Below are 27002 nucleotides of genomic sequence, written 5' to 3' on the forward strand. Positions count from 1 at the left end.
ACAGCTTCTGATTGCCCCATTATAGTCTTAAATGTGTTTATATTATCAGGAACAAAGCTGAGATATGTGAGATTTGTGTAAAGAAATGTGTACATTGATGATAATACATTAGTGATTTTCGGAAATGTATAAATGAATATGTTAATTATAGGTCCGTCAACATATTCCCTAATAAATACATGTGGAGAAATATGTAAAAATGTAAAATCAAAGAAATTAACTGTAAAGCTCACTGTGGGCCAATATGTTATACAGGGAACTGGAACTTGTGGCCATCAGCCTTGAGCTATAAGTGGAATTCTGGGAGCTGTAGTTCAAAATCAAATGATCTGGTAACATAAGTAAAACATTTGAACTCTAGGCAAGGGATCCCACCTTTGGTTTGGAGAGTATGAAAGTTGGATTATAGGGGTTTATGTTTCTGTTGCTGACATTCGATATGAAACTAGACCCTTTTGTGTCAGTCCCACATTTCGGCTTAAGTGATTATAAATTCTTATATCAAGGTTTCTGCCTCCCATGGCTCGTCATCCCCCACCATGCGACCCCATTTACACAGACAGGCATACTGATCTGCCAGAGCACAGGTCAGTAGCCCAGTTCCCAAGCTAGGGAAAATTCCAATGATTTCTTATTTCCACTATTTTAATTGCTATTGTAAACCATTACTCATTTGTTTGATATGGCAGTTAAACTACCCCAAAGGCCAGATGTGACCCTCCAAGGAATTATTAGATCACCAACATTGCCAAGGAATCTTAAGACTTAATCTAGTGACATCATTGTTTTATCGTGACATCACTGTATTTTATTACCGCAAGCAATATACAGAATATGTGGCTCATTGTTTAGAAAACGTTTACCAGGGCAGCTACATTGTTGCATATAACTGTCCATTTTGATTGGCTGTTCGGGTAAATAATTGCAGTCTATATGTTTCTTCTTGTAACCTAGCTTTAGCCATTCAGCGGAGACTTTAATGAGAGTGGCCTGAAATATCATGTAACATTTTGCCTAAATGCAAACAGGAATTGGATGGGATTACTTTACAGAGTTTATGACATTATGGCAAGACACAAATTTAAAGTTTCTACTTAAAGTTCAAGCCTTTATTGTTATGGTATATGGTGCATTTGACACCCAATGCCACACCAATTCTCCCATCAAAAAAACATGGTTCTGTCTGTATCAGATGCATCAATAAAGCCTGATTCATCCATACTGCCAAGTTGCGGGCTGCCAACAGCCTGCTGTCAGACGATGACTGTGAATCACGCGGCATGATGCCTTAATGGCCATGACCATAGGGTAAAGACGATGAATGGCCCCTAAAGACAACCACCATATGCTGATTTAAGGGATAAATAAGTGCTTTCTGATGTGAAAAACTATTACCTTGGTCCATTTACATAGATGCTCCCAGCCAGGAACATTAGGAGAGTCTCAGCTGTCACTGAGCTGTGGGGCTGATTCTGCAGGTCACCATTGATTTAGTTTGAACAACTTTCCTGCAGCAATTAAGCGCTAAGAGAATGTCCCCATCTGGCCTTGCCTTAAAGCTATGTGCTGCATTTTTGGCAAATACACTTAAGCGAAACGGAATGAAAATAGTAATAATATTGTGTCCTAAGGAAAGGCCAACTTATTATCCAACTGTCATCTTTCCTCCACTTTAGGGCTCAGAGAGCTTATGTAGGACCATTCTATTATTCGAAGTGAGGGTTACTCACATGCTCCTGAACTTCTCTCCTTTTCTTTGCTTCCCTATCTAATCAAATGACATAAAAATAAAGATCTTTAGAAAAGAGAGGTTCAAAAATGTGCAAGTTGAAGGAAGTAGGGCACTGCCTTATATAGAGCGTTTGATGTGCACTTTTCATTGAAAAGCCTCTATTTGAAGCTTGCCCCTTTAAACCTAGGGGTTTTGTGTCTGCAGAAATGCTGTCTCGCTTGTATTTCAGTGTCCTGGCCCCTTGCCGGTACAGTAAGATATTGTTTTAACAGGCTGAGAAATCCCCTGCTAGTTACACATGCTTCAGTGTATTAACTCGTTAGTGCCATGGACTCGGATGCTGATGTCAATGAAAAAATCATGTAACTATTGCTCTAAATCAAAGAATATTTGTATGTAGATGGATTAATATTTATAAGCTCAACAGCATTTATCTTATGGGTGTACAGTCAGGGTGCTGCCCCTCTCTAACAGTTCCTCTACTTGTTACCTGTCATACACATAATTCAGTTCAGATTTCTCTTAATCACTTGCAAATCATTTAACAATATTGCACTATTTAAATACTACAATATTGCACCTTTTTAATTACTAAGTACACCCCCAAGAATCATGTGGCCCCATCTGCCCATTGCCCACCAGATCATATGTTCTATAGAGAGTAGAGGCCTGTGTCCATTCTACAACAGCAGGCAGATTGCGGTCATTTTTGCTCTTTGCACACTGTGTTCTGCTACCTAAATTGCCTTTATTGCCTGCCATATTATATTAATAATATTATATTATATTAAACTTCACCTGCTTGAGGTTCATTCTATAACACATTCCTTAGGGCTCTGGCTCTACCATTGTGGTCTTTGCTGTGGGCCCACTGTTGCCCGTAAAGCTCATGAACACTGAAATAGTCCCTAATCCTGAAGTCAACCATGACCATAAGCTTCTCACCACCTGTCCTTAACTAACCCTGTTCTCTAGTTCCAGGAGAAGATTCGTTTTAAACACATTTTAAATAAGTTCACCTTTACATTAACTTTTAGTAGGTTATTGATGGACCTGGATGGACAAGGATTATTTTAACCTTGAGGGCACATGTCCCCCAGCCCAGTGCTGTTCACAAGGTGCTACAGGAGCCCATTTCAGTTGGGGGTATTAATGCCAATGCATTTGGGGAGGGGGCGATGGAACCTGTGCACTTTTGCTAATGCAACCTTTTTCTGGGGGTTGTGTTTCCCTTTAAAATAACGTATCCAATTACGGATAAATTAAAATTACTGATATATTTAAGACAGAGACATTTTGTGCATACAGCTACTGAAAAATGCCTTACCCTTTAAACAACACAGGGATTGTTTGTCCATATATTGCAATATATTTAAGCTGGCCAACTATGTCAAAGTCATCCCATATCTGGCCAGTCCTACGCTTAATTTTCATCTGATTCATTAAGAATTCTATTACTTCATTATACATTTTACAAAGGGACTAAGTTTTACCTGCAACTTACTTGCTGCTTTCAAAGTAAAACTCCCAAACTTGGCTGCCCTTTTATTAGACACCAGTGGGATCACCTGACTATAGCTGGGAAGGGTGGGAGCTACAACATGGAGCTGGTCACTGCTCCTGTATAAAAACAAACAAGGGAAAGTTGTGCTCATCACAGGCGCGTGTAGGCGCTGAACGCAGGTTGAGACACAACATGCTGCATTTTTCCTGCCTACACGCGCCTGTGTGAGTACAGCCCCATTGAAAAAAGCTAAATGCGTCTATTCCTGTGCTCCCCTGCGGCTGAATGCCGAAAAACAGAACACAGGGAAGCGCAGCTTCAACCGCTCGTCAGTAAGAGCCCTAATATAGGCAACAATTAAAAACTAGACACAAGTAAGGATATTAAATAATATACACATGTAACATTTTTCTAATATAGAAAATCAAAGCATAGAATCGCTATAGATGTTGCCAGTGTTAACAGTATCAAATTTTATCCCCACTGATCTAAGTCGGCTATGGATAAAATTTTGAATATATATCACTATCTGCCCCAACATAATATATATATATATAGAGAGAGAGAGAGAGAGAGAGAGAGAGAGAGAGAGAGAGAATTGTTTGAATATAGGAATGCACACTGGGATTTTAATAAAAAAATCTTCTTTATTTATTCCAACATTAAAAGAAACAGGCCAACGTTTCGGTCCCCTGCTTGGACCTTTATCAAGACGGGGACCGAAACGTTGACCTGTTTCTTTTAATGTTGGAATAAATAAAGAAGATTTTTTTTTTAAAATCCCGGTGTGCATTCCTATATTCAAACAATTCTGTACAATTGGCAAGGAATAGCACCTGGGTCTGATGGATATCCGTGTGGGAGTGCTTATATATATATATATATATATATATATATATATATATATATATATATATATATATATATATATATATATATATATATATATATATATATATATATATATATATATATATATATATATAATATATAATATATATATATGTGTGTGTGTTTAGAAACGCTTAGAGCTTGGGCTCACAGTTTCTTCAAACCCTGGAAACACATGCCAATATCATGCTGACTGCCTTGAAGGCCATATTTAACCATATTAATTCAAATGCTAAGCTTAAATACTTAAATATGAAATATATTTTATCTAAGTAATCATATGTGCACTGTATAAAGGATTACAATGATAATGACAATTATAGACATACTAATGTATGCCTACTTGCATGGCTAATCTTTCTAGGAGTCCACAAGGTGGAGCTAGTCGCACTTCTGTGTATCTCCCTGTGTCTCATTACAAGAATTCAGCATATTTTTTAATTACTTGATTAACCACAGAGAACGTGGGATGGAACTTTCCAAGAACATCTCAATTGGATGTACTGTAACTCGTCTGATCATAGCACTCGTTTCTTCTTCTCCAATGTTCAGTATATGATCTGTTATTATTACACAAGACTTTGCGTTATTAGGGGAATCATTATTAGGGGAATTCCCTACTACTCAGTTGAACTGAAGAAGCCACTTGGATGAGTTTAGAAAACTCAGAAGTCCAGTTTCTTTAGACTTTCCTCTGCTAGATACCCCTGGCCTTTCATAGTCAGCAGGTTACAAACACCAGTTTAAGCACAAATTAACTTAAATATGGACAATATTTTAAGTTAATTTCTACTGCTATTTCTGCATTGAATGCAAATTACACTGCTATTAAATGGGAGTTTTGTTATTAGTGTGATTCAATGACATGGACATGGCTCACAATTTTCTTGTGGGTGAAAACTATATGTGTGGTGACACCTAGTGGAAATGTTTATAACTTACCTATTGAATACAATTTATTGCCTTCTATGCCTGTCTACAGAGCTGGCACTCTTCAATAGACCACAGATTCTCATTTGTTCATTATTTAACTTAAAATGCTCAAGTCACTGGTTGTTCCTTGCAGGTAATATCATTCCTCGAATGCTCGTACTAATTCCCCATGCACTCCCCATGTAGAAGGGTGTTTTTGCAGTTTGTACTATGCTTCAGCAATATGATGTTTCCTCTTCACAAATTTTCCCTGATGCCCTTTCACTCTGAACTGTGTGATCTAATGGGTCCCTGTACTTTCATTTTCTATTTTAGCTGTATATTAATCTAATGGATTTAAGAAGCCTTGTATTTTGCCTTTGCTTTTTCCCTTCTAACATCTATGAAAGTATCACTGATTGAACTTGCCTGTATGTAAGATAACAATGCATTAGTTGAACTTGTAACAATCAAGCTTATTACTTCCCTTAGCACTGACACTGATACTCTCCAATCCAGCTGTAAAATAAAGCCAAGTGGTGCTCTAGTTTTAATTTGCCCACTCATCCTACAGCCCAACAAATACAAGTGTTCCAAGGTAGCAACAGAGGGTTATTTTCTGCTAACATGTTGACCAACCATAAAAAATCCAGACAAGATATAATTGATATGAACATTAAACTAATTCTCAGTACCTTTTTCAATTGGTCTTTATTTTTTTTTTCAATTATTGAGTTTTTTAATTATTTGCCTTCTTCTGACTCTTTGAAATTTTCAACTGGGGGTCACTGACCCTATCTAAAATCAAATGCTGTGTAAGGCTACAAATGTATTGTTATTGCTACTTTTTATTACTCATCTTTCTATTCTTTCTATATATGAATAGGAGTCCCTCTCCTATTCATATTCCAGTCTCTTATTAAAATCAATGCATGGTTGCTAGGGTAACTTGGACATGCAACTAGATTGCTAAAATTCAACCTAACTTACTGTTACTATGTAATTTTCTCACTGAGATATGGTAGCACAAGTTGCATTAGATTGCCTATAGAAACTTGTAAATAAGTGGTGTAATGAACTGTTTTTGTAACCTCTTTATAGCCAGATGAGCTGTATTAATGTTTCCAACAGGTATTAACACATATTAAAGGAATTGCAATAAATGAATCACGTAAAACAGTCGTTTTATGGCCCATTTATTTTATTTATTTCCTCCACAATTCTTCAGTGTTGTATGATTTACATTTAAAAAAAAATATTTTAAAATGAGTATGTTGAGTGAAAGTAATGTAATTGATGTCAATGTAGTATAGGAAATGTGCACTTTGAATGTCTTCCCCTATATCATGTAGATCAGCTAGCAGTGAGTGAATGCCATGCTCTTGGGCCATGTCACAGCTCAAATGAACGTGGGGCCATGATGTACATCATTTATGGAAATGAATTGACATCGGGCTTTGTCCATTTTCTCTACTTTCATATAGAAGAATAATTGTGTCTGCTTATTGGTCTGTGCTAGGCAGTGTTGATAGTGTTTGCTTGCTTCATTACATTGACATAGATCAGAATCACTCTGATATTCAAGTTTCATTTGTAAGGTTTCTAATAAACAAAAGTTGTCCACATCCCAGGTTCCAATTACATATTAAGACTCAGCATAAGCCGTTGCAATGAACTTCTTGCCATTGTCATAGGTCGACTTGGTCCATACGTAGGTCTGTATAGAAAGCCCATGGCCTCCCAAGCTGATTTTACATCTGAAAATAGAGGAGGTATATTAGCACAAGCATACATAGCCATTTTTGCAAGATCCACAATGAAACCCTTCCTATGCTGATGGCAAGACTACATTTCTGCTAATATGAAATACATAGTGAAAAGTGAATTCTTCAAGAACATATTACATTGTTTGAGGAGTATTGTATGTCTCAGCATCTCATATGATAGTATACATGCAGGTATGGGAGCTGTTATCTAGAATGCTAAGGACTTGGGATTTTCTGGATAACGTACCTGTCCGTAATATGAATCTTCATACCTTAAGTCTACTAGGAAATCATGTAAACATTAAATTAACCCAAAGGGCTGGTTTTGCCTCCAATAAGGATTAATTGTATCTTAGTTTGGATCAATTAGTTACTGTTTTATTATTATTGCAGAGAAACAAGATATAATTTTTAAAAAATTGGCTTATTTGGATAAAATGGAGCCTTTCTGTTATTCTGAGCTTTCTGGATAATAGGTTTCCAGATAACAGATCCCATAATGTAGTAATTTGTACAGACAGGGTTGCCCCAAAAGACTGTAGTCTAGTCCTGTGACATAATGAAAAGGGAATAAACACCATTGTGTGCCTGACAAAGCTGTACAGAGACAGGTTAAGAGGAAAAGAGAAAATGAAGGAAAAGAATTGAAGGGAAGAGGAATAGAAAAAAGAGGAAGAGAAAAATGAAAGAAAAATGGGAGAAAAAAATTGATGAAAAAAAGAAAATGAGGAAAGGACTGTTTATTGAAAAATAAACCAAATTAAAATAGGGCAAAAGGTTAGAAAGACAAACTTGACTATAAAAATAAAAAAAAAGTAAGTGTCAGTAGATAGAAATAGAAAGGCAATGTTTCATGTCACTTCCTCCATGTTTGCTGATGTACCGCCCTTGTGGACAGACTGACTGCCATACAGTAGAACTGTTTTGATAACCTAGAAATAGAGTTGCCATTTTACCCCTTTATTATTGGCCACAGTGTAAATCCACATGCTGCATAGCTAGTTAGCAATTCATTTAGATGCATCATGGCATAGATTCAATACATGGCCTGTATTAAAGGGGTAAAGTGGCAACCATACCTGTAAAAGCAGCCTCCAGACTTGCCCTGATCAGGCAGTTCGGCCAAAATCAGACATATTACTGCAAGAATGGCAACCATAGTGTTTCCAGTTCTGGCCCACTGCTTTGGTCTCTTTAGCACAATTATTTTGACTGTAAGTATGACATTTTTTGCTAAATAAATATGCTCTGTAGGTATATTACATCTATAGTTTCTATAGAGTCAGTGTAAGAACTGTACTTACTTCTTGCCCGGTCGACTGATGAAGCACAATGTGTATATGCTAAAATCAAACTCGGGACTGGAGCCGATGAACTGGCTCCCGACTTCCTTATAGAAACCGTCCCAGTAAAACTGCTTCCCCAGAACATCAGGGTAACAGGTCCACTGCAATACAAGCAACACGGCATTAAAAAAAATGTAATTCTTAACTTTTCAGTTAGAAATGAAAATTTCTTTGCTTTTTGTAACAAATGAATTAAAATAAATTATGTAACAGGAACTTGAAAAAACTCAACCCCACCCCCCCAAATAAAAGGAACACATCTCAGCTGAAGAAGGTCAGAACCAAAGAGAGGGCAATGCAATAAGAGTGTCTATAGATGATGTATTTATGGCAGACTGTGTGCAAAGCTTGCAGCTGGCCGGGTTACGTTATTATTACAATGAACATTGTGCACTTAACCTAATTTGCTTTTCTCAGTCAGCACAACCGAAGTGTCAACAGCACAGGGTTCTGCTTGGTCATAATTAAATTGTCCCCAGCAATTTGGGACAAAATCTAATTGTCCTGTTTGCACTGCTGCTGTCCTCTGGGATACCAGCCCTGATGAACATTTAGGATCAGTGACAGTTATTCCACTCGAAAAGGTTAACGTAGTATAGCTGATTCCAAATGACTCTCACACAGGACAAAACAAAGGGAAATACACTGATGTAAATGCTGCAGATGTTACTCGCAAGAAGCCTGTTAAAAGAGGCAAGAAGCTGTTTTGGGGGAGATACACAGTAAAGAGCCAATAGAAGTGTTTATGTACAGTGAGATGGCAGGAGACAAAAGAAGTGGGTATGTACAGTGAGTAGGCTGGAATCAATCAGAGTCTGTGTGTATAGTAATATAGTAGCAGTTGATAGAAGTGTGTGTGTGTGTATAGTGAGATGGCAGGTGTCAATAGAAGTGTGTGTACAGTGAGTGGGCAGGAATCAATAAGAATCTGCATGTATAGTAATATGGCAGGCGTCAATAGAAGCAATTATGTACAGGAGTCAATAGAAAAGTACAGTGAAATAGCTGGAGTCTTTAGAAGTGTGCACGTTTAGTGAGATAGCAGAAGTCAATAGAATTATTCATGTACAGTAAGATGAAAGAAGTCAATGGAAGTATGAATGTACAATGAGATGAGATGGCAGAAGTCAGAAGAAATGCATGTTTGATCTGATGGCATGCATAAATGCAACCACACATGTACACTAAGATTCCAGAAGGCAATAGTGTATGTACAGTGAGATGGTGATATGGAGTCAATACAAACATGCATGTACAGTAAGATACCAGGAATTAATAGTACTGTTAATGTGCAGTGAGATGTTAGGAGTCAAGGGAATCAATGGTAATGTGTTTATACAGTGGGACATATGAGTCAATAGAAAATCACATACATACAGAGAGATACTGCTATGAATGAGATAATACAGCTTTGTTAAAGTCGTGTGTTTTTATATGGGATAAAAACATAAAAGTGAACACAGTTCCTGGATTGAAACAAGACAGAGAAAGCGAAGACAGAGAACTCACCGGCCCATCAAAGTTGTAACTGTAATAATCCAATAGACCCTTCTTTTCCAACATGTAGAACCGGATCCAGCTGTGAAATCCAGACACTATTCCCTTCTTTACTTCCCCTAGAAACACAAAAGAATGGAGGTTTCACCCTACTCCTAGTGATCCCATATAGAAATAAGCTGTGTCACACACACACATATATATATATATATATATATATATATATATATATATATATATATATATATATATATTGTATATATATAACACATATACAGTAACAGTATCAAAGTTGTGAGAAAGATCTTTTTCTAAGACAAGTATTGTGCTTTTATGCTTTTCTGACTTCCACTCAGGCACAGAGGAAGCCATAAAGCTGCATTACTCTAAGTTAATTTTTATTATGTTATAGAATGACCAGTACTAAGCAAATTGGCCTTAGTTTTAATTTTTTTTTTTATAGTTTTTGAATTATTTGCATTCTTTTCCTGACTCTTTCGAACTTTCAAATGGGGTCACTGACTCCATCTATATAAAATAGCTCTGTAAGGCTGAAAATATTAGGGGGTTATTTACTAAGCTCCGAATACCCGAAATTCCCTGACATTCAAAAAATTAGGTATTTTTTGTGTTATAATAGGCTTTTAAAAAAAATCACGAATTTTGCGGAATTTATTAAACCCCGAGGGAAAAAAGCCAGAATATAAAAACACGGCATCTCAAACCTGTGATGATTGCATAAAAGTCAATGGGAACAGTCCCATTGATTTTTGGTTGTGTCGGGGGTTTCGGTCAATTTCACAATGTTTTCAGAGCTTTCGGGTGAAAACTCCAAATCGTGAAAATTGGAGCTTTTCCCGCAAAGCAAATTTTCGGGAAAATGTGATAATAAATAAGCGTTCAAGGAGAAGGAAAGGTTAAAACTAAGTAAGCCTTATCAGAAAGGTCCATCTAAATATACCAGTAAACCCCCAAAGTAATGCTGCTCTGAGTCCTCTGTCAAAAGAAACACAGCATTTCTTTCCTTCTATTGTGTACACATGGACTTCTGTATCAGACTTCCTGCCTTCAGCTTAAACCTCATTGCCCTGGGCAAGAGCATGCTCAGTTTGCTCCTCTCCCCCCACCCCTCCCTTCTCTACTGTAATCTGAGCCCAGAGCACGGAGAGACTCAGGCAGGAAGTGATGTCACACCACATTAATACTGCAGCTCCTATTCTAAACAAACAGAGAATTTCTAGAGCTTTTTACTCAGGTATGGTAAAATATTTTACAGAATAAATATAGCATTCTAGCTTGCACTATTGCAGCTAATCTATTGGCAATAAAATGCCTCCGTAGTTTTCCTTCTCCTTTAAAAACCCAAGCGGCTTAGATCGGAGTTTGTAGCAGCCGATATTGAGATAAATTCGGACCTTGATAAAAATACATTTATTACTGATCTTTCTATTCAGGCCCTCTCCTATTTATATTCCAATCTCTTATCCATATGAATGCATGGTTGCTAGGGTAATTTGGACCCTAGAAACCTAATTGCTGAAATTGCAAACTGGAGGGCTGGTGAATAAAAAGTTAAATAGCTCACAAACAAGAAATTATAACCAATTGCAACTTACTCAGAATATCACTCTCTATACCATACTAAAACTTTATTTAAAGGTGAGCCACCCCTTTAATGTGCATTAATTTATGTTAATGAGTATTTAGATATTAGTGGGTTCATATATAAAAGACTGTCTAAATCTCTACCTTTCCTGAAGTGGACATGAAAATTCCACATTTTCCACATTAATAAGCACCCCCAAAAAAAGCAAAGCTACATACCTACAAACACGTGCTCAAATCCACTTGAATCTGCACCTGTGGATCGAGAGTAAAGCCCAAACCACATTTGTTGCAGGTCCTTCACGAACTCCTTTTCCGTTTTGTACAAACCTGGGGGTGAAAGCACATCCATAGTGGAAATTATTACAAAAACACAAGTTATATAGTGATTTGTAATTCCAAAGCATTTCTTATTGGTTGATTCTGTACAACTTGGGCATAGTACCAAGTGCAACCTATACAAGGTGGGTTATGATTGGACAAGTGCCAAGGAGAGTATTTAATGTACATTGGCTATAGCTTGATGTTAAACTTGAACATTAATTGGGTAAGTCATAAAGTTTCCCTCAGTGCTAATAATCTGTAGCATCCAATCAAACATTTAATTGGCTGTTACAGATTTACAAGATCTGGGCAAACTGTGCCCCTATTTTATATTACTCCTTTTAGTGACTCCTTTAAGATGCCATTACCCCAAATCATTACATAAACAAGCAAAGCACAATCCGTACCCTTTGACTGGAAGAAACTGTAAAGCTCTTTTAAAAGTTTGGTTTTCATGATTTCCTGCAGGAAGTGCTCTTGCTCCTTAATTTCAGCATCACAGTAGGTCTCGTCTATTCCTGTCTTCCTATCGTAATTGTCCAGCAAAGCAATGAAGGCAGCGTAGGTTGGACGCGTGAAAAGTTTTTCATTTACGTACTTGTACAAGCTGCGGAACAGAAGAGTTTATTTTCCCTACATAGATACCCTAAGGGAATAAATACACTTGCTGCTTCAACAGTATGTGAATAATTGACATACAGACACATGGACCATCAGGCTATATAAATCCCTATCTTTAGTGATGGGCGAATTTATTCGCGGCAGGCGAATAAATTCGCGAAACGCCTGCGAAAATTCGCCGAAAAAATTCACCGGCGCCAAAAATTTTTTTCGAAAAACGGACGCCGGCGTCAAAAACGGGCGCCGGCGTCGGAAAAACGGGAGCCGGCGTCAAAAACGGGCGCCGGCGTCAAAAACGAGACGCCGGCGCCGTTTCGCGAATTTTTCGCCGTTTCGCGAATTTCGCGCGAAATTCGCGAATTTTTCGGCGAAGCGAAACGGCGCAAATTCGCCCATCACTACCTATCTCACCTTTGGGGTGACACCCTTCAGGGTCCCCTAGCACATTACAAGGCACCAAAACATATGAAAACATTATAGTAGCAACCAGTGTAACATCTACATAAGAAAGTTGGGGGCCTGTCCATATGAGACAAAGGGTGGGCATTCAGCTTGTAAGGGGAATTAACCAAATTACCCTGTTGTCATTACCAGATTCCTTGGTGTATTTACCAGTTTCCTTCTGGAGGCATAAGAAGTCCGAAACCGTTGATCCAAATAAAGAAATATTTATTATACATACTTCCATACATCCATTCAGTTCAATTTCACACTCCAGAGTATTCAGATATTCATATCACGGCTCAATTCCAATTACTCCCACACTTGCCAAGCGTACACCTTCAGCATTCCGGTACCCCACCTGAGGCTCCACAAGCTCATCCCTTTCCAGGGTTACTCACACCTCCCGGTCCTGACAGCCCAGCGTATACACTCTACCCCCCTGTCCTACTCTGGGTAGGAATATCTTGCCCTCCTTCAGGATGCCCCTATGCCTCACTAACACTTCTGCCCTGACTGGCTTAGCCTTGGCTCTTAAGCCCCTACCTCCTTGTTAGGGTCTTAGCTACCCATGCTAGTTATTCCCTAAACTAGCTGAAGTACCTATCTGGCACTTATTTGACAGTGTAACAAACTGTAACCTACAGCACTTTAAACCCCTCCGAATTGAGTGTGTATGTTACCCTCCCATTTAGACTGTAAGCCCTACGGGGTAGGGTCCTCCAGCCTTTTGTCTCCTTGACACTGAGCACTTAAGCTATATTGTAATTATATTTTATATTTACATGAATTGTATTTTTAATGATGCACTTATTGTTACTTTTTATTTCAATGACCCCCTTGTTTGTTTTTACTACTAATTTATTGTTTTGCTGTACAGTGCTTTGCCCTCAAGGAGCTCTTTACAAATAAAAAATATACATACATACATACACATACAAGTACCTAGTACTTCACACTCAGAGCCCTGTCTCTATCTACTCCAGAATGGAAAGAACCCTGCCTCGGTGTGTCCTTAAGAGGGATTCTATAAGCAAAAGAAAAAAAGAACCCCAATTGCCTCCCACCCCTTCTATTCCGTTTCCCAAAGACTGAGAATATTCTAAAAGTTATAAGTTAAAAAGATTCCAAACGCCGACGCGCGTTTCGCAGTGATTGCTTTATCAAGGCGTAATGGGAAACGGAATAGAAGGGGTGGGAAAAGAAATCTATTTCTAATTAGTGCTCGGATATCTCCTTTCTCTGTTGCTAAAGCTCACAAGAGCCCGTGGATTCGTGGTTTTTTTAGGCTTATTTAGCTCTCTTATAGGGATGTAGCGAACTGTTCGCCGGCGAACTAGTTCGCGCGAACTTCGACTGTTCGCGTCCGCCGCAAGTTCGCGAACGTCGCGCGACGTTCGCCAATAGGCGTTCGCGTCAAAATCGGTCGCCCATTCGACCATTCGATCGCTAAAATCGAACGATTTTCGTTCGATTCGAACGAAAATCGTTCGATCGAACGATTAAAATCCTTCGATCGTTCGAATCGAACGATTTTCGGATGATCGAAGTTCGCGAACAGTTCGCGAACAGTTCGCAAATTTTGCCGGTGTTCGCGAACGGCGTTCGCGAACACATCGGCGGCGGTTCGCTACATCCCTACTCTCTTACAGAACAGGATTTAGTTAATAACTCAAGACCACAAGTCCCGGGTATTCTGCCTCCTTATCTTTGTGGTGTCCCAGGGATAGAAAACTATTTAGGTAGCAGCTTTTGGGACAGCTCCACCCTCTCCAATTTTCTATTTCCTACTTGAAACCTTTTTAACCTGAGCAATTTGTGTTTTTAAATTATTTATCCCATTAACTGCGGTCCTCTTTATATCAACTACACTATTTATTATTGATAATTACTTGGCACTTTTTAGCACTTTACAACTAATTAATTGTAAGCAATTATGAAATTTTAGTAATTGCGACCTTACAATAAACCTTTTAGCACCTAAAGCACTTTAGTTTTTTTAATTCCTGGTTGGATTAATTGTGGGTGATAATATAAGGTATTGGATAATACACTGGCGTAAAAGGTTAATTATTTATTTGTGTAAAGCATTAATTGTATTGAGTATCTATCAACCTTTAAGTCTAAGTACATTTAACTGAATTAATTCTTATAGCACTGGCACTTTAATATAATTGTAATTTGTGCAAACCAAGCACATTAGTATATTTTTTTAGCGTTCAGTGATTGCCCTCACGCAATCACAAAATACTTTATAAGTAGTGTAATATCTGAGGAACTGCGGTACGAGTGGGAGGCAATTGGGGTTCTTTTTTTCTTTTGCTTATAGAATTAATTTAAATCTCTGACTTAGGTCAGACCTCTGCCTCCGCCGTGGGTTAAATTCACTTTTGAAAGGATCACCTTGTTTTTGTATCCTTAAGAGGGATATAAATGAACTGGAGAGAGTGCAGAGATGTGCAACTAAACTGGTTAGAGGTGTGAAAGACTTAAATTATGAGGGTAGACTGTCAAGGTTGGGGTTGTTTTCTCTGGGAATAGGTCGCTTGCGAGGGGACATGATTACACTTTACAAGTACATTAGAGGACATTATAGACAAATAACAGGGGACCTTTTTACCCATAAAGTGGATCACCGTACCAGAGGCCACCCCTTTAGACTAGAAGAAAAGAACTTTCATTTGAAGCAACGTAGAGGGTTCTTCACAGTCAGGACAGTGAGGTTGTGGAATGCACTGCCGGGTGATGTTGTGATGGCTGATTCAGTTAATGACTTTAAGAATGGCTTGGATGATTTCTTGGACAGACATAATATCAAAGGCTATTGTGATACTAAACTCTATAGTTAGTATAGGTATGGGTATATAGAATTTATATGAAAGTAGGGAGGGGTGTGTGTATGGATGCTGGGTTTCCATTTGGAGCGGTTGAACTTGATGGACTTTGTATTTTTTCAAACCGATTTAACTATGTAACTATGTAACAATCTCCTTAAATAACCTTCTTTACCCTCTAGTGGCTGGGGAAGGAACTGCACCTAAACACCAAATTAAACTCTACTACCGCCTTGTGGTGACACTCACAAATTACACTTTAATTTACAGACAATTTCCAATCATTCAACATTTCACAATATTTTCATTTCACACAATTCACACTCACGTTTGATACAACACCCGGCAACCCTCTTACAGGCTTGCTCCATCAATAAACAGCCTAGTCTATAAGTACGGATCGCAGGCGCCAATAGGGGTCCAGTTGATTATACTCATTCTTAGAAATATCTTGATGTTGGTCTTTTGCTGTAAAGCAGGGAACACTTACGGTTCGTCACACAGATCCTCTTTCTCTCTCGTATTATGTGCCTTGTCCTGTTTATTTAGAATAATGTCAGATTCTCCTGCTTTGTTAACATCCAGTTTGTACAGCTTCTCTGATACTGCTTTAATCTCATCATTGCTGATATCTGTTCCTGCAGAATGCAAATATACAGTAACTTGCATCTTAAAGGCCAAAAATGGGAGAACTTTTCTCATATTACTTAACAACATGAACAGCATCAAGGGAGCCATCAAAGGCACACAGAGGAGACTGGGTGACTTTCTCAGGGTGACTAGGTTACAAACCAATCTGACCGAAAACAAATCATTTTAAAAAAATGTTCTTGCATCCAAAAACTTAAATATGAAATTTAAGCCTGTAAGATAAATGTCTGGATTTTTCCGAATACAATATTTTTTTTTAGAAAATATTCTTGAATGCAAAAACTTACATAGGATATTTAAGCCTGAAAGAAAAATGTTTTGCCAATATAGATTTTTATTTTATCCTTATAATGTCTTGATGCTTGCACTGGTCATAATTCCTAAGCAATTTTAGGCCTAGTTTATGAAAGTGTAAAAGGTAAGGTTCGGAGATCATTGCCTCAGCTACACACAGCTACAAGCAATATACAGTATTTACATATAAAGACAAGTTCAGTTGCATTCAGGAATGTCTGATTCAAGCTGGGCTTGGGCTCTTGGCCCCCAGAATATTCAGGTGCCTCTTGGGGGTAAATATATGAATGTCTATCGATTGTTGGTATTTACTATATACATATACAATTTAAGTTATGGAACTTTAAAGTTCTGAAGGCAACAATTTATTATTCACAGACGTTGCAATTTGTTGTTTTTCTTTTAGAATTTGAACCAAATATTCATTAAAGATTCATTATGGATGTTGGAATTGGGACATACCTAATCTTGAGCTACAGTACCTGGTATATATGTAAAGTAACCTACAGCACCCAATCAGCTATTTTGTTTCATTGTAGTATTACTAGTCTGACCGATCTCTCTCTTCAAGACGCTGTGCCTCTAGGCCTCCACCACCACTTGCATCTCCCTGCCCCCAACTTCTCCCAGTGCTCAAAAACCTACCTGCTTCCCTCGCCAGCGTTGCTTCTTTGGGCCCATTGCAATGTCTTCCACTGGAGACTGGATGGACCGGAGACTCATACCACTGTCAAAATCTGCCATCCAGTCCCCAGTGCTGATGTGGCCTGCCCACAAATTCTGGCCTTTTGGTAATCTCAAACCCTGGGACTGAGACCAATTCACAGGTCAGGAGACATTTATTCCCAAGAGATGCAACCAGACAGGGAGGTACTAATATATATATTATTACTATAATAAATATGGCCAGAAATTAATAGTAATGATAACAATGTGGGGTTTAGCATGGGGGCTTTGTTTTTATATAGTTAATTACACACTCTCTAGTGTAAAATATATATTTATTATAAGCCACCAAGGAGTTTCATGACCATATAAAGGCACAGGGCTAAAAACTGAGTGCTTGCATGCAGGTCATGGAACGTCAAGGTGACTTCTAATATCCTCATATTTTACAACAAGGAGTACATCATTTATTATAATGCACATGTTTCAATGGGTCATGTGACTGAGCACTGATTATGACTGATGAAGTTACTAAGCACTGCTTATAAGGATACAATTTACATGTATAACATATATTTATGGCTCTTTTAAATGAAACTCCTGTTTTTGAAAATATAAGCAGATACTAAATGAGTAATGAAGCAAGGGACCAGGGAATGTGCACTGACTTACCACTGCTGCAACTCTTGCTGCTGCCGCCATCACGGATGCTACTAGAGCTGCCAGTGTTGTCTTTACTACTGGCTTTCCCCCCACATACTGTCTCATAGTCACTGCAGCAGTTGTCGAATTTCTTGCACTTCTTGCTGCAGTGGCAGGAGTTCTTCTTATTGTATTTCTCTGTGCATTTTCCTTTGCAAGAACGATCTTGGTGCAAGGAATATTAATAATCAATGAGGTAAAACATTATTGTAAATGCTATCCAATATTGTAACATAGTAACATAGTAACATAGTAAGTAAGGTTGAAAAAAGACACACGTTCATCTTTTTTTTTTTTTTTTAATCTGTCTAACTGCCAGTTGATCCAGAGAAAGGCAAAAAAAAACCCCATCTGAAGCCTCTCCAATTTGCCTCAGAGGGGGAAAAAAATCCTTTCTGACTCCGAAATGGCAATCGGACTTGTCCCTGGATCAACTTGTGCTATGAGCTATCTCCCATAACCCTGTATTCCATTGTAGCTTCTTGGCAGAAAGTTGAACAAGATATAAGCAAATGCAATGTCTATGTCTGAGGTCCGCAACTTTTTTTGCCCATGAACCACATTCAAATGTAAAAAGAGGTGGAGAGCAACACAAGCATGAAAAAAGTTCCAGGGCAAGTACAAAATCCCCTTTGGGGACAGCGTAGACTACAGGAGGCTCTGTTTGGAAGTGTATCTGGTTTTTATGCAACTAAAACTTGCCTCCAAGCCAGGAATTCAAAAATAGGCACTTGCTTTGAGGCCACTGGGAGCAACATCCAAGGCAGATTGGGCCAATCTTTTGCACTTTTCATCCCATTTTATAAAAAAGGCCCCAACTCACACAGGGATATTTCAGTCAGCAATTTCTATGTGGCCCTGGATGATTGAATGAAGGAACACAAATCTACATGATCAGTGTTTAAAGCAATAATGGTCAACGTGCAGCCCTATGAATGCTGATGATTTACTCCCAGCCTTGTACCAAATAGTAGGGATGTAGCGAACGTCGGAAAAAATGTTCGCGAACATATTCGCGAACTTGCGTCAAAAATGCGAACGGTTCGCGAACGTCGCGAACCCCATAGACTTCAATGGGAAGGCGAATTTTAAAAGCTAGAAAAGACATTTCTGGCCAGAAAAATGATTTTAAAGTTGTTTAAAGGGTGCAACGACCTGGACAGTGGCATGCCAGAGGGGGATCAAGGGCAAAAATGTATCTGAAAAATACATTGTTGACACAGCGCTGCGTTTTGTGCTGTAAAGGGCAGAAATCACACTACGTCACTCAGGTGATGTTTCTGGACACGGAATGTGAAAAAGCTCACACAGCTAGGTGGCACTTGGTTAAAGACTGGGCAAACAATGCCTGCAAGGGCAACGTATACAGTAGTGGATACGGAATATATTATTGCTGCTGTAAAAACATCACTCAGGTGATGTTTACGGACACGGAATTATTATTGTTATTTAGACAGAATGTGAAAAAGCTCACACAGCTAGGTGGCACTTGCATACCTCCCAACTGTCCCTCTTTTGACCACTCAACCCCCTGTCCCTCTTTTGTACTGGAAAGTCCCTCTTTGCTCTGCACTGAACAGCCAGAAAAAAACCAGTTTCTAACTTAATTGGCTTTTGGCAGAGAGCTCAGAACAGCTAACAGGTGCAAATAAGATACTTTGTAACAATTTTGACTCTAGTTGGTGCTGGTAGTGGTGAACTACTAGGAGGAGCAGCACACCAGTCCCTATTTTCTCTGAACTGAACAGCCAGAAAAAAAACAGTTTCTAACTTAATTAGCTTTTGGCAGAGAGCTCAGAACAGCTAACAGGTGCAAATAAGATAGTTTGTAACAATTTTGACTCTGGTTGGTGCTGGTAGTGGTGAACTACTAGGAGGAGCAGCACACCAGTCCCTCTCCCCAACACAGCTAGACTAATAGCACTGGGCTCTTATAGTAGCAAAGTAAAAAAACAAAAAAGAAAATAAAAGCAGTCCTTACAAGGACTATTGGGTTACAGGCAGCAGTTAGCAGATGAGAGATCAGCAGCAGGACAGCTGCCCACAGCAGCTACATACAGAGCACTGCAGTAGAAGGTAGATTACTAGCCAGCAAAGCTACCTAACCTAAAATGTCCCTCAAATCCCTGCAGAGTTCTGTCCCTACAATACAGAGCAGTATCAAGTAGATTACTAGCCAGCAAAGTTACTATCAACTGTCCCTCAAATCACTCAACAGCTCTCTCCCTACACTAGCTCTTCCAAGCACACACAGGCAGAATGAAAAAACGCTGCAGGGCTTCAGTTTATATATGGAAGGGGAGTGGTCCAGGGGGTGTGGGGGTGGTCCAGGAGGGAGAGCTTCCTGATTGGCTGCCATGTATCTGCTGGTCTGGGGTGAGAGGTCAAAAATAAGCGCCAGCTAAGGCGAACCCAAATTGGCGAACGTCGCGCGACGTTCGCGAACATTCGGCGGACGCGAACGGTCGATGTTCGCGCGAATTAGTTCGCGGGCGAACAGTCCGCGACATCCCTACCAAATAGTCTTCCATAGCTGTAGGATGCTGGGAATTACAATGAGCATGTAATAGAGACACAATGGTATAGCAAGTTTAGTACATAAATATAATGTTAGGCAAAAGGCCCTGTTATATGTGCAGCTGCTGTATTTTCTATGGCTCCTGAAGGTAAATCAAAACAGTTTTGGAGCTTCCAAATACCTATGTCGTTAGTCACCACCAATTTTTTAAACCCTTCCCTTTAAAAAACGATGTGCTCCTTGAGAGTCCTTAGATTCTGGTGACTCAGGGGCTATCTGCAAAGACTCCGCTCTATAGTTAATTTTTTCTGTTTATTTCTATTAGGGATGTACCGAATCCACTATTTTGGATTTAGCCAAACTCCCGAATCCTTTACGAAAGATTCGTCCGAATCCGAACCCTAATTTGCATATGCATTTACAATAATGTTTGCATATGCAAATTAGGGATGGGAAGGGGAAAACATTTTTTACTAGGGATGCACCGAATCCATTATTTTGGATTCGGCCGAATCCATCTTGGAAGATTCGGCCGAATCCCCAACTGAATCCGAATCCTAATTTGCATATGCAAATTAGGGGCGGAAAATGAAAAAGTGGAAAAAATTTGTTTACTTCCTTGTTTTGTAACAAAAGTCACGTGAAATCCCTCCCCACAATTTGCATATGCAAATTAGGATTTGGTTCGGCCAGGCACAAGGATTCGGCCGAATCTGAATCCTGCTGAAAAAGGCTGAATCTTGGCCGAATCCCGAACCGAATCCTGGATCCCTATTTTTTACTCCCTTGTTTTCTGACGAATAGTCATGCGATTTCCCTCCCTGACCCTAATTTGCATATGCAAATTAGGATTCCGATTTGGTTCGGCCAGGCAGAAGGATTCGGCTGAATCCTGCTGAAAAAGGCTGAATCCTGAACCGAATCCTGGATTCTGTGCATCCCTAATTTCTATTATAATGTGAGTGTGTTGGTAATGACTGATTGGTGAAAACTGGTTCACATTAAAAACGATATTGGCACTAAGAACTAATATAGTAAACCAGTTTTATGGTTTATAGCTACTCGAATCCTTATCATTTCTAATTTTTCTATGTTTAAAAGTCCTTTTATTTATGCAAGTATGTCTAAAAATGTTCAGATCTTTCACTTCCTGTCAGATTATGAAATCATCAGTATTTCCTTCCTATTTATGCGGGTGAGTGAAATGCTGATAGCATAAAATAATAGGATGCAGTCTATATTGCCACTTCCCCTCCAACTTTAAAGGGGCATTTTTGAAGAATTACAAATTGGATGTTCCTACTTTGAGATACTGTAAATGGCCAAGGTGTAACACTATGGGTAATGCATATTTTGGTAACATCCTTAGACCAGAATTGGCTATGCTATTGGGAATACCAGCACTAACTGGTTTAGAATTTGATCTAATACTGTAGCTTTGCCATGTAATTATTTCTATAGCTATTCCAAAAGAAAACACCAGCATGGCATACTCGCTGTACCAATTCAGTTTAGTAAGTCTCTTTGTCTTTGAAATGCCTGATATTACTCAATACATACCCACCAGCTCTAAATATGAATGGATAACCTCTAAATACCCAAAGGCAGAATATTACCTGATTTGCTGTGATGAGAGGATTCATCTAAGGAAGCGTCTTTAACTGTTAGACAGAAATGAAAGACCATTAACTTTAGGAACATAAAGCAGTTATACAGCATTTCTGACATCAAGGGTGATGCACAGGCAATTCAACATGATTTACAACCATTAGGGTAATATAACAATGTAACACAAAGCCCCAATTTTGATTGCCTTGCCTGTGGGTAAAATGCATATCAGCTTTATTTTATGACACTTTCTTTCCATAGCCTATAATGGAAAGAAACTTCAGATGATCCCAGGCTTGCAGTGGGTTGGAGAGAGTCACCGTCAGCTTCTTCCTACTGTCTCTGATAAGCCCACTAATGTAATATATAAAAACACTGTTTGATGTGGGGAATGTGTTAGAAAAATGTGTTTATTTGAAGTCTTATAATTTTTCCCCGAATCAGGAGATTCAGCATTACTGTAGTTTACTGTAAGTTTGTGGGCCACTAGGGGGAGACATTACAGCCACTCTGAAATATTCAAGTAACAATTGTAATTTCTTAGTCGGTGCATATTTATTGGGCAGTATATATATAGGTCCTTGGGCTATATTGACCAGCCTTTACCTTTAGGTTACTTTATATTTGACTGAGCAACATATATGTTTTTGCGCTAATTGGCCCAGTCCTTGCATTTAAAGTAACATGACAAGTAATAATTATTTACTGTATGTTCTTGGGTTATGTTGAACAACTATTGCCTTTAATGTGAAGCATGTATAACTTGACCTGTAAGACACACAGTTTTCTGTACAGTTTAATATATAGTTAAGCTGACCTTGGCTGATACAAACTGCATGTTTACTTAAGAACCCCCTAAAAATTTCTTAACCTTGGGTTTCCAGATTTGCTATCTAGACTATAACACATAGGATAAGATTCCGGTGACTCAGGGGCTCTCTGCAAAAACTCCGCTCTATAGTTCATTTTTTCTGTTTATTTCTATTAGGGATGCACCGAATACACTATTTTGGATTCGGCCGAACTCCCGAATCCTTTGCGAAAGATTTGTCCAAATACCAAACCGAATCCGAACCCTAATTTGCATATGCAAATTAGGGGTGGGAAGGGGAAAACATTTTTTACTCGAGATGCACCGAATCCATTATTTTGGATTCGGCCGAATCCATCTTTGAAGATTCGGCCGAATCCCGAACAGAATCCGAATCCTAATTTGCATATGTTTACTTCCTTGTTTTGTAACAAAATGTCAAGTGAAATCCCTCCCTCCCCACAATTTGCATATGCAAATTAGGATTTGGATTTGGCTCGGCCAGGCAGAAGGATTCGGCTGAATCCAAATCCTGCTGAAAAAGGCCGAATCCTGGCTGAATCCTGAACCGAATCCTGGATTCGGTGCATCCCTAATTTCTATTATAATGTGAGTGTGTTGGTAATGACTGATTGGTGAAAACTGGTTCAAATTAAAAACGATATTAGCACTAAGAACTAATATAGTAAACCAATGGTTTATAGCTACTCAAATCCTTATCATTTCTAATTTTTCTATGTTTAAAAGTCCTTTTATTAATGCAAGTATGTCTAAAAATGTTCAGATCTTTCACTTCCTGTCAGATTATGAAATCATCAGTATTTCCTTCCTATTTATGCGGGTGAGTGAAATGCTGATAGCATAAAATAATAGGATGCAGTCTATATTGCCACTTCCCCTCCAACTTTAAAGGGACATTTTTGAAGAATTACAAATTGGATGTTCCTACTTTGAGATACTGTAAATGGCCAAGGTGTAACATTATGGGTAATGCATATTTTGGTAACATCCTTAGACCAGAATTGGCTATGCTATTGGGAATTAGGGATGTAGCGAACGTCGGAAAAAAAGTTCGCGAACATATTCGCGAACTTGCGCAAAAATGCGAGCGGTTCGCGAACGGTTCGCGAACCCCATAGACTTCAATGGGAAGGCGAACTTTAACATCTAGAAAAGACATTTCTGGCCAGAAAAATGATTTTAAAGTTGTTTAAAGGGTGCAACGACCTGGACAGTGGCATGCCAGAGGGGGATCAAGGGCAAAAATGTATCTGAAAAATCTGCCTGTGTGTGCTTGGAAGAGATAGTGTAGGGGGAGAGCTGTTAGTGATTTCAGGGACAGATGATAGTAAGTTTGCTGGCTAGTAATCTGCTTGATACTGCTCTGTATTGGAGGGACAGAAGTCTGCAGGGATTTGAGGGACATTTTAGCTTAGGTAGCTTTGCTGGCTAGTAATCTACTGTTCTCTTTAAACAACTGCCATACGTTGACCTTGTAGGCATTGTTTGCCCAGTTTTTTTGGACGCAGCCACTGAAGCACAGTTGCCAGAAAAAATATGCCATATAAATGCTGAAAATAGTCATTTTTCGCCATACGTTGACCTTGTAGACATTGTTTGCCCAGTTTTTTTGGACGCAGCCACTGAAGCACAGTTGCCAGAAAAAATATGCCATATAAATGCTGAAAATAGTAATTTTTCGCCATACGTTGACCTTGTAGACATTGTTTGCCCAGTTTTTTTGGTTGCAGCCACTGAAGCACAGTTGCCAGAAAAAATATGCCACATAAATGCTGAAAATAGTCATTTTTTGCCATATACGTTGAGTCAACGTATGGCAAAAAATGACTATTTTCAGCATTTATATGGCATATTTTTTCTGGCCTCTGTGCTTCAGTGGCTGTGGCCAAAAAAACTGGGCAAACAATGCCTACAAGGTCAACGTCGTTGACCTTGTAGGCATTGTTTGCCCAGTTTTTTTGGCCACAGCCACTGAAGCACAGAGGCCAGAAAAAATATGCCATATAAATGCTGAAAATAGTCATTTTTTTGGTCGCAGCCACTGAAGCACAGTTGCCAGAAAAATTATGCCATATAAATGCTGAAAATATAAATTTTTTTGGTTGCAGCCACTGAAGCACAGAGGCCAGAAAAATTATGCCATATAAATGCAGAAAATATGCATTTTTTTGGTCGCAGCCACTGAAGCACAGTTGACAGAAAAATTATGCCATATAAATGCTGAAAATATAAATTTTTTTGGTTGCAGCCACTGAAGCACAGAGGCCAGAAAAATTATGCCATATAAATGCAGAAAATATGCATTTTTTTGGTCGCAGCCACTGAAGCACAGTTGCCAGAAAAAATATGCCATATAAATGCTGAAAATAGTAATTTTTTTGGTTGCAGCCACTGAAGCACAGAGGCCAGAAAAATTATGCCATATAAATGCAGAAAATATGCATTTGTTTGGTCGCAGCCACTGAAGCACAGTTGACAGAAAAATTATGCCATATAAATGCTGAAAATATAAATTTTTTTGGTTGCAGCCACTGAAGCACAGAGGCCAGAAAAATTATGTCATATAAATGCAGAAAATAGGCATTTTTTTGGTCGCAGCCACTGAAGCACAGAGGCCAGAAAAAATTAAACCAGTAGGGTTTGCACCCTAGTTTGTAACGGTGGCGGAGGGAGGAGGAGGACGCTAAAGGACAGCTGTGTGTGGAGTCATGAGGCTTGAAGAGAAGGACAGCTGCATAGAAGTCAGAACAAGTCTTCCGGCGTGCAGTAACCCTCCGAGATCCACCCCTCATTCATTTTAATAAAGGTCAGGTAATCGACACTTTTGTGACCTAGGCGAGTTCTCTTCTCAGTTACAATCCCTCCTGCTGCACTGAAGGTCCTTTCTGAGAGCACACTTGAGGCTGGGCAAGACAAGAGGTTCATGGCAAATTGTGACAGCTCTGGCCACAGATCAAGCCTGCGCACCCAGTAGTCCAGGGGTTCATCGCTCCTCAGAGTGTCGATATCTGCAGTTAATGCCAGGTAGTCCGCTACCTGCCGGTCGAGGCGTTCTTTGAGGGTGGATCCAGAAGGGTTGTGGCGCTGCCTTGGACAGAAAAACATTTGCATGTCTGACGTTACAGACTGGCCAAAGGGCTTTGTCCTTGCAGGTGTGCTCGTGGCAGGATTACTGGCACCTCTGCCCCTGGAATGTTGATGAGTTCCTGAAGTGACATCACCCTTAAAAGCATTGTACAACATGTTTTGCAGGCTGGTTTGTAAATGCCGCATCTTTTCGGACTTGTGGTATGTTGGTAACATTTCTGACACTTTATGCTTGTACCGAGGGTCTAGTAGCGTTGCGACCCAGTACAGGTCCTTCTCCTTAAGCCTCTTGATACGGGGGTCCTTCAACAGGCATGACAGCATGAAAGACCCCATTCTCACAAGGTTGGATGCAGAGCTATCCATCTCCGCTTCCTCATTATCAAGGACTGCATCATCCACGGTCTCCTCCCCCCAGCCACGTACAAGACCAGGGGTCCCCAAAAGGTCACCACTAGCCCCCTGGGAAGCCTGCTCCTGTTGGTCCTCCTCCTCCTCCTCCACAAAGCCACCTTCCTCCTCTGACTCCACTTCTGGCACCTCTCCCTGCGTTGCAGCAGGTGCCTGGGTTCGTTCTGGTGATTCCGACCAGAAATCGCGCGCTTCCAGCTCCTCGTCACGCTGGTCTACAGCCTCATCTGTCACTCGTCGCACGGCACGCTCCAGGAAGAAAGCGAAGGGTATTAGGTCGCTGATGGTGCCTTCGGTGCGACTGACCATATTTGTCACCTCTTCAAAAGGTCGCATGAGCCTGCAGGCATCGCGCATAAGCACCCAGTAACGGGGGAAAAAAATCCCCAGCTGTGCAGATCCAGTCCTACCACCCAGTTCAAAAAGGTACTCGTTGACGGCCCTTTGTTGTTGCAGCAGACGTTCCAACATAAGGAGCGTTGAATTCCAGCGAGTCTGGCTGTCAGAAATCAAACGCCTGACTGGCATGTTGTAGCGCTGCTGAATGTCAGCAAGGCGTGCCATGGCTGTGTAGGAACGTCTGAAATGGGCCGACACCTTTCTGGACTGGGTGAGAACGTCCTGGAATCCTGGGTACTTGGAGACAAAACGTTGGACTATTAAATTTAACACATGTGCCATGCAGGGCACATGTGTTAAATTGCCTAGTCTCAACGCTGCCAACAGATTGCTTCCATTGTCACACACCACTTTTCCGATC

General features: G+C 39.6%; 1 protein-coding gene across 2 annotated transcripts in view; it reads right to left on the reverse strand.

Annotated features, from left to right (window-relative positions):
* Positions 1 to 6222: 6222 nt before the first annotated feature.
* endou.L (endonuclease, poly(U) specific L homeolog) overlaps positions 6223 to 27002 on the reverse strand; it is a 30132-nt gene continuing 9352 nt past the window's right edge. Inside the window, exons 4-11 of one of the 2 annotated variants that reach the window (XM_018247536.2) lie at positions 21921 to 21965; positions 17757 to 17951; positions 15964 to 16111; positions 11985 to 12184; positions 11473 to 11583; positions 9661 to 9767; positions 8110 to 8252; positions 6223 to 6796 (exon numbers count right to left, since the gene is read on the reverse strand). In XM_018247536.2, coding sequence (XP_018103025.1) covers positions 6685 to 6796; positions 8110 to 8252; positions 9661 to 9767; positions 11473 to 11583; positions 11985 to 12184; positions 15964 to 16111; positions 17757 to 17951; positions 21921 to 21965 — 1061 coding nt within the window. In that variant the 3' untranslated portion in view covers positions 6223 to 6684. The remainder of the gene's footprint in view (positions 6797 to 8109; positions 8253 to 9660; positions 9768 to 11472; positions 11584 to 11984; positions 12185 to 15963; positions 16112 to 17756; positions 17952 to 21920; positions 21966 to 27002) is intronic. The other variant, XM_041582575.1, reaches the window with a different exon arrangement.

Source organism: Xenopus laevis, chromosome 2L (assembly GCF_017654675.1).
Source record: "Xenopus laevis strain J_2021 chromosome 2L, Xenopus_laevis_v10.1, whole genome shotgun sequence".
Lineage (NCBI taxonomy): Eukaryota > Metazoa > Chordata > Amphibia > Anura > Pipidae > Xenopus > Xenopus laevis.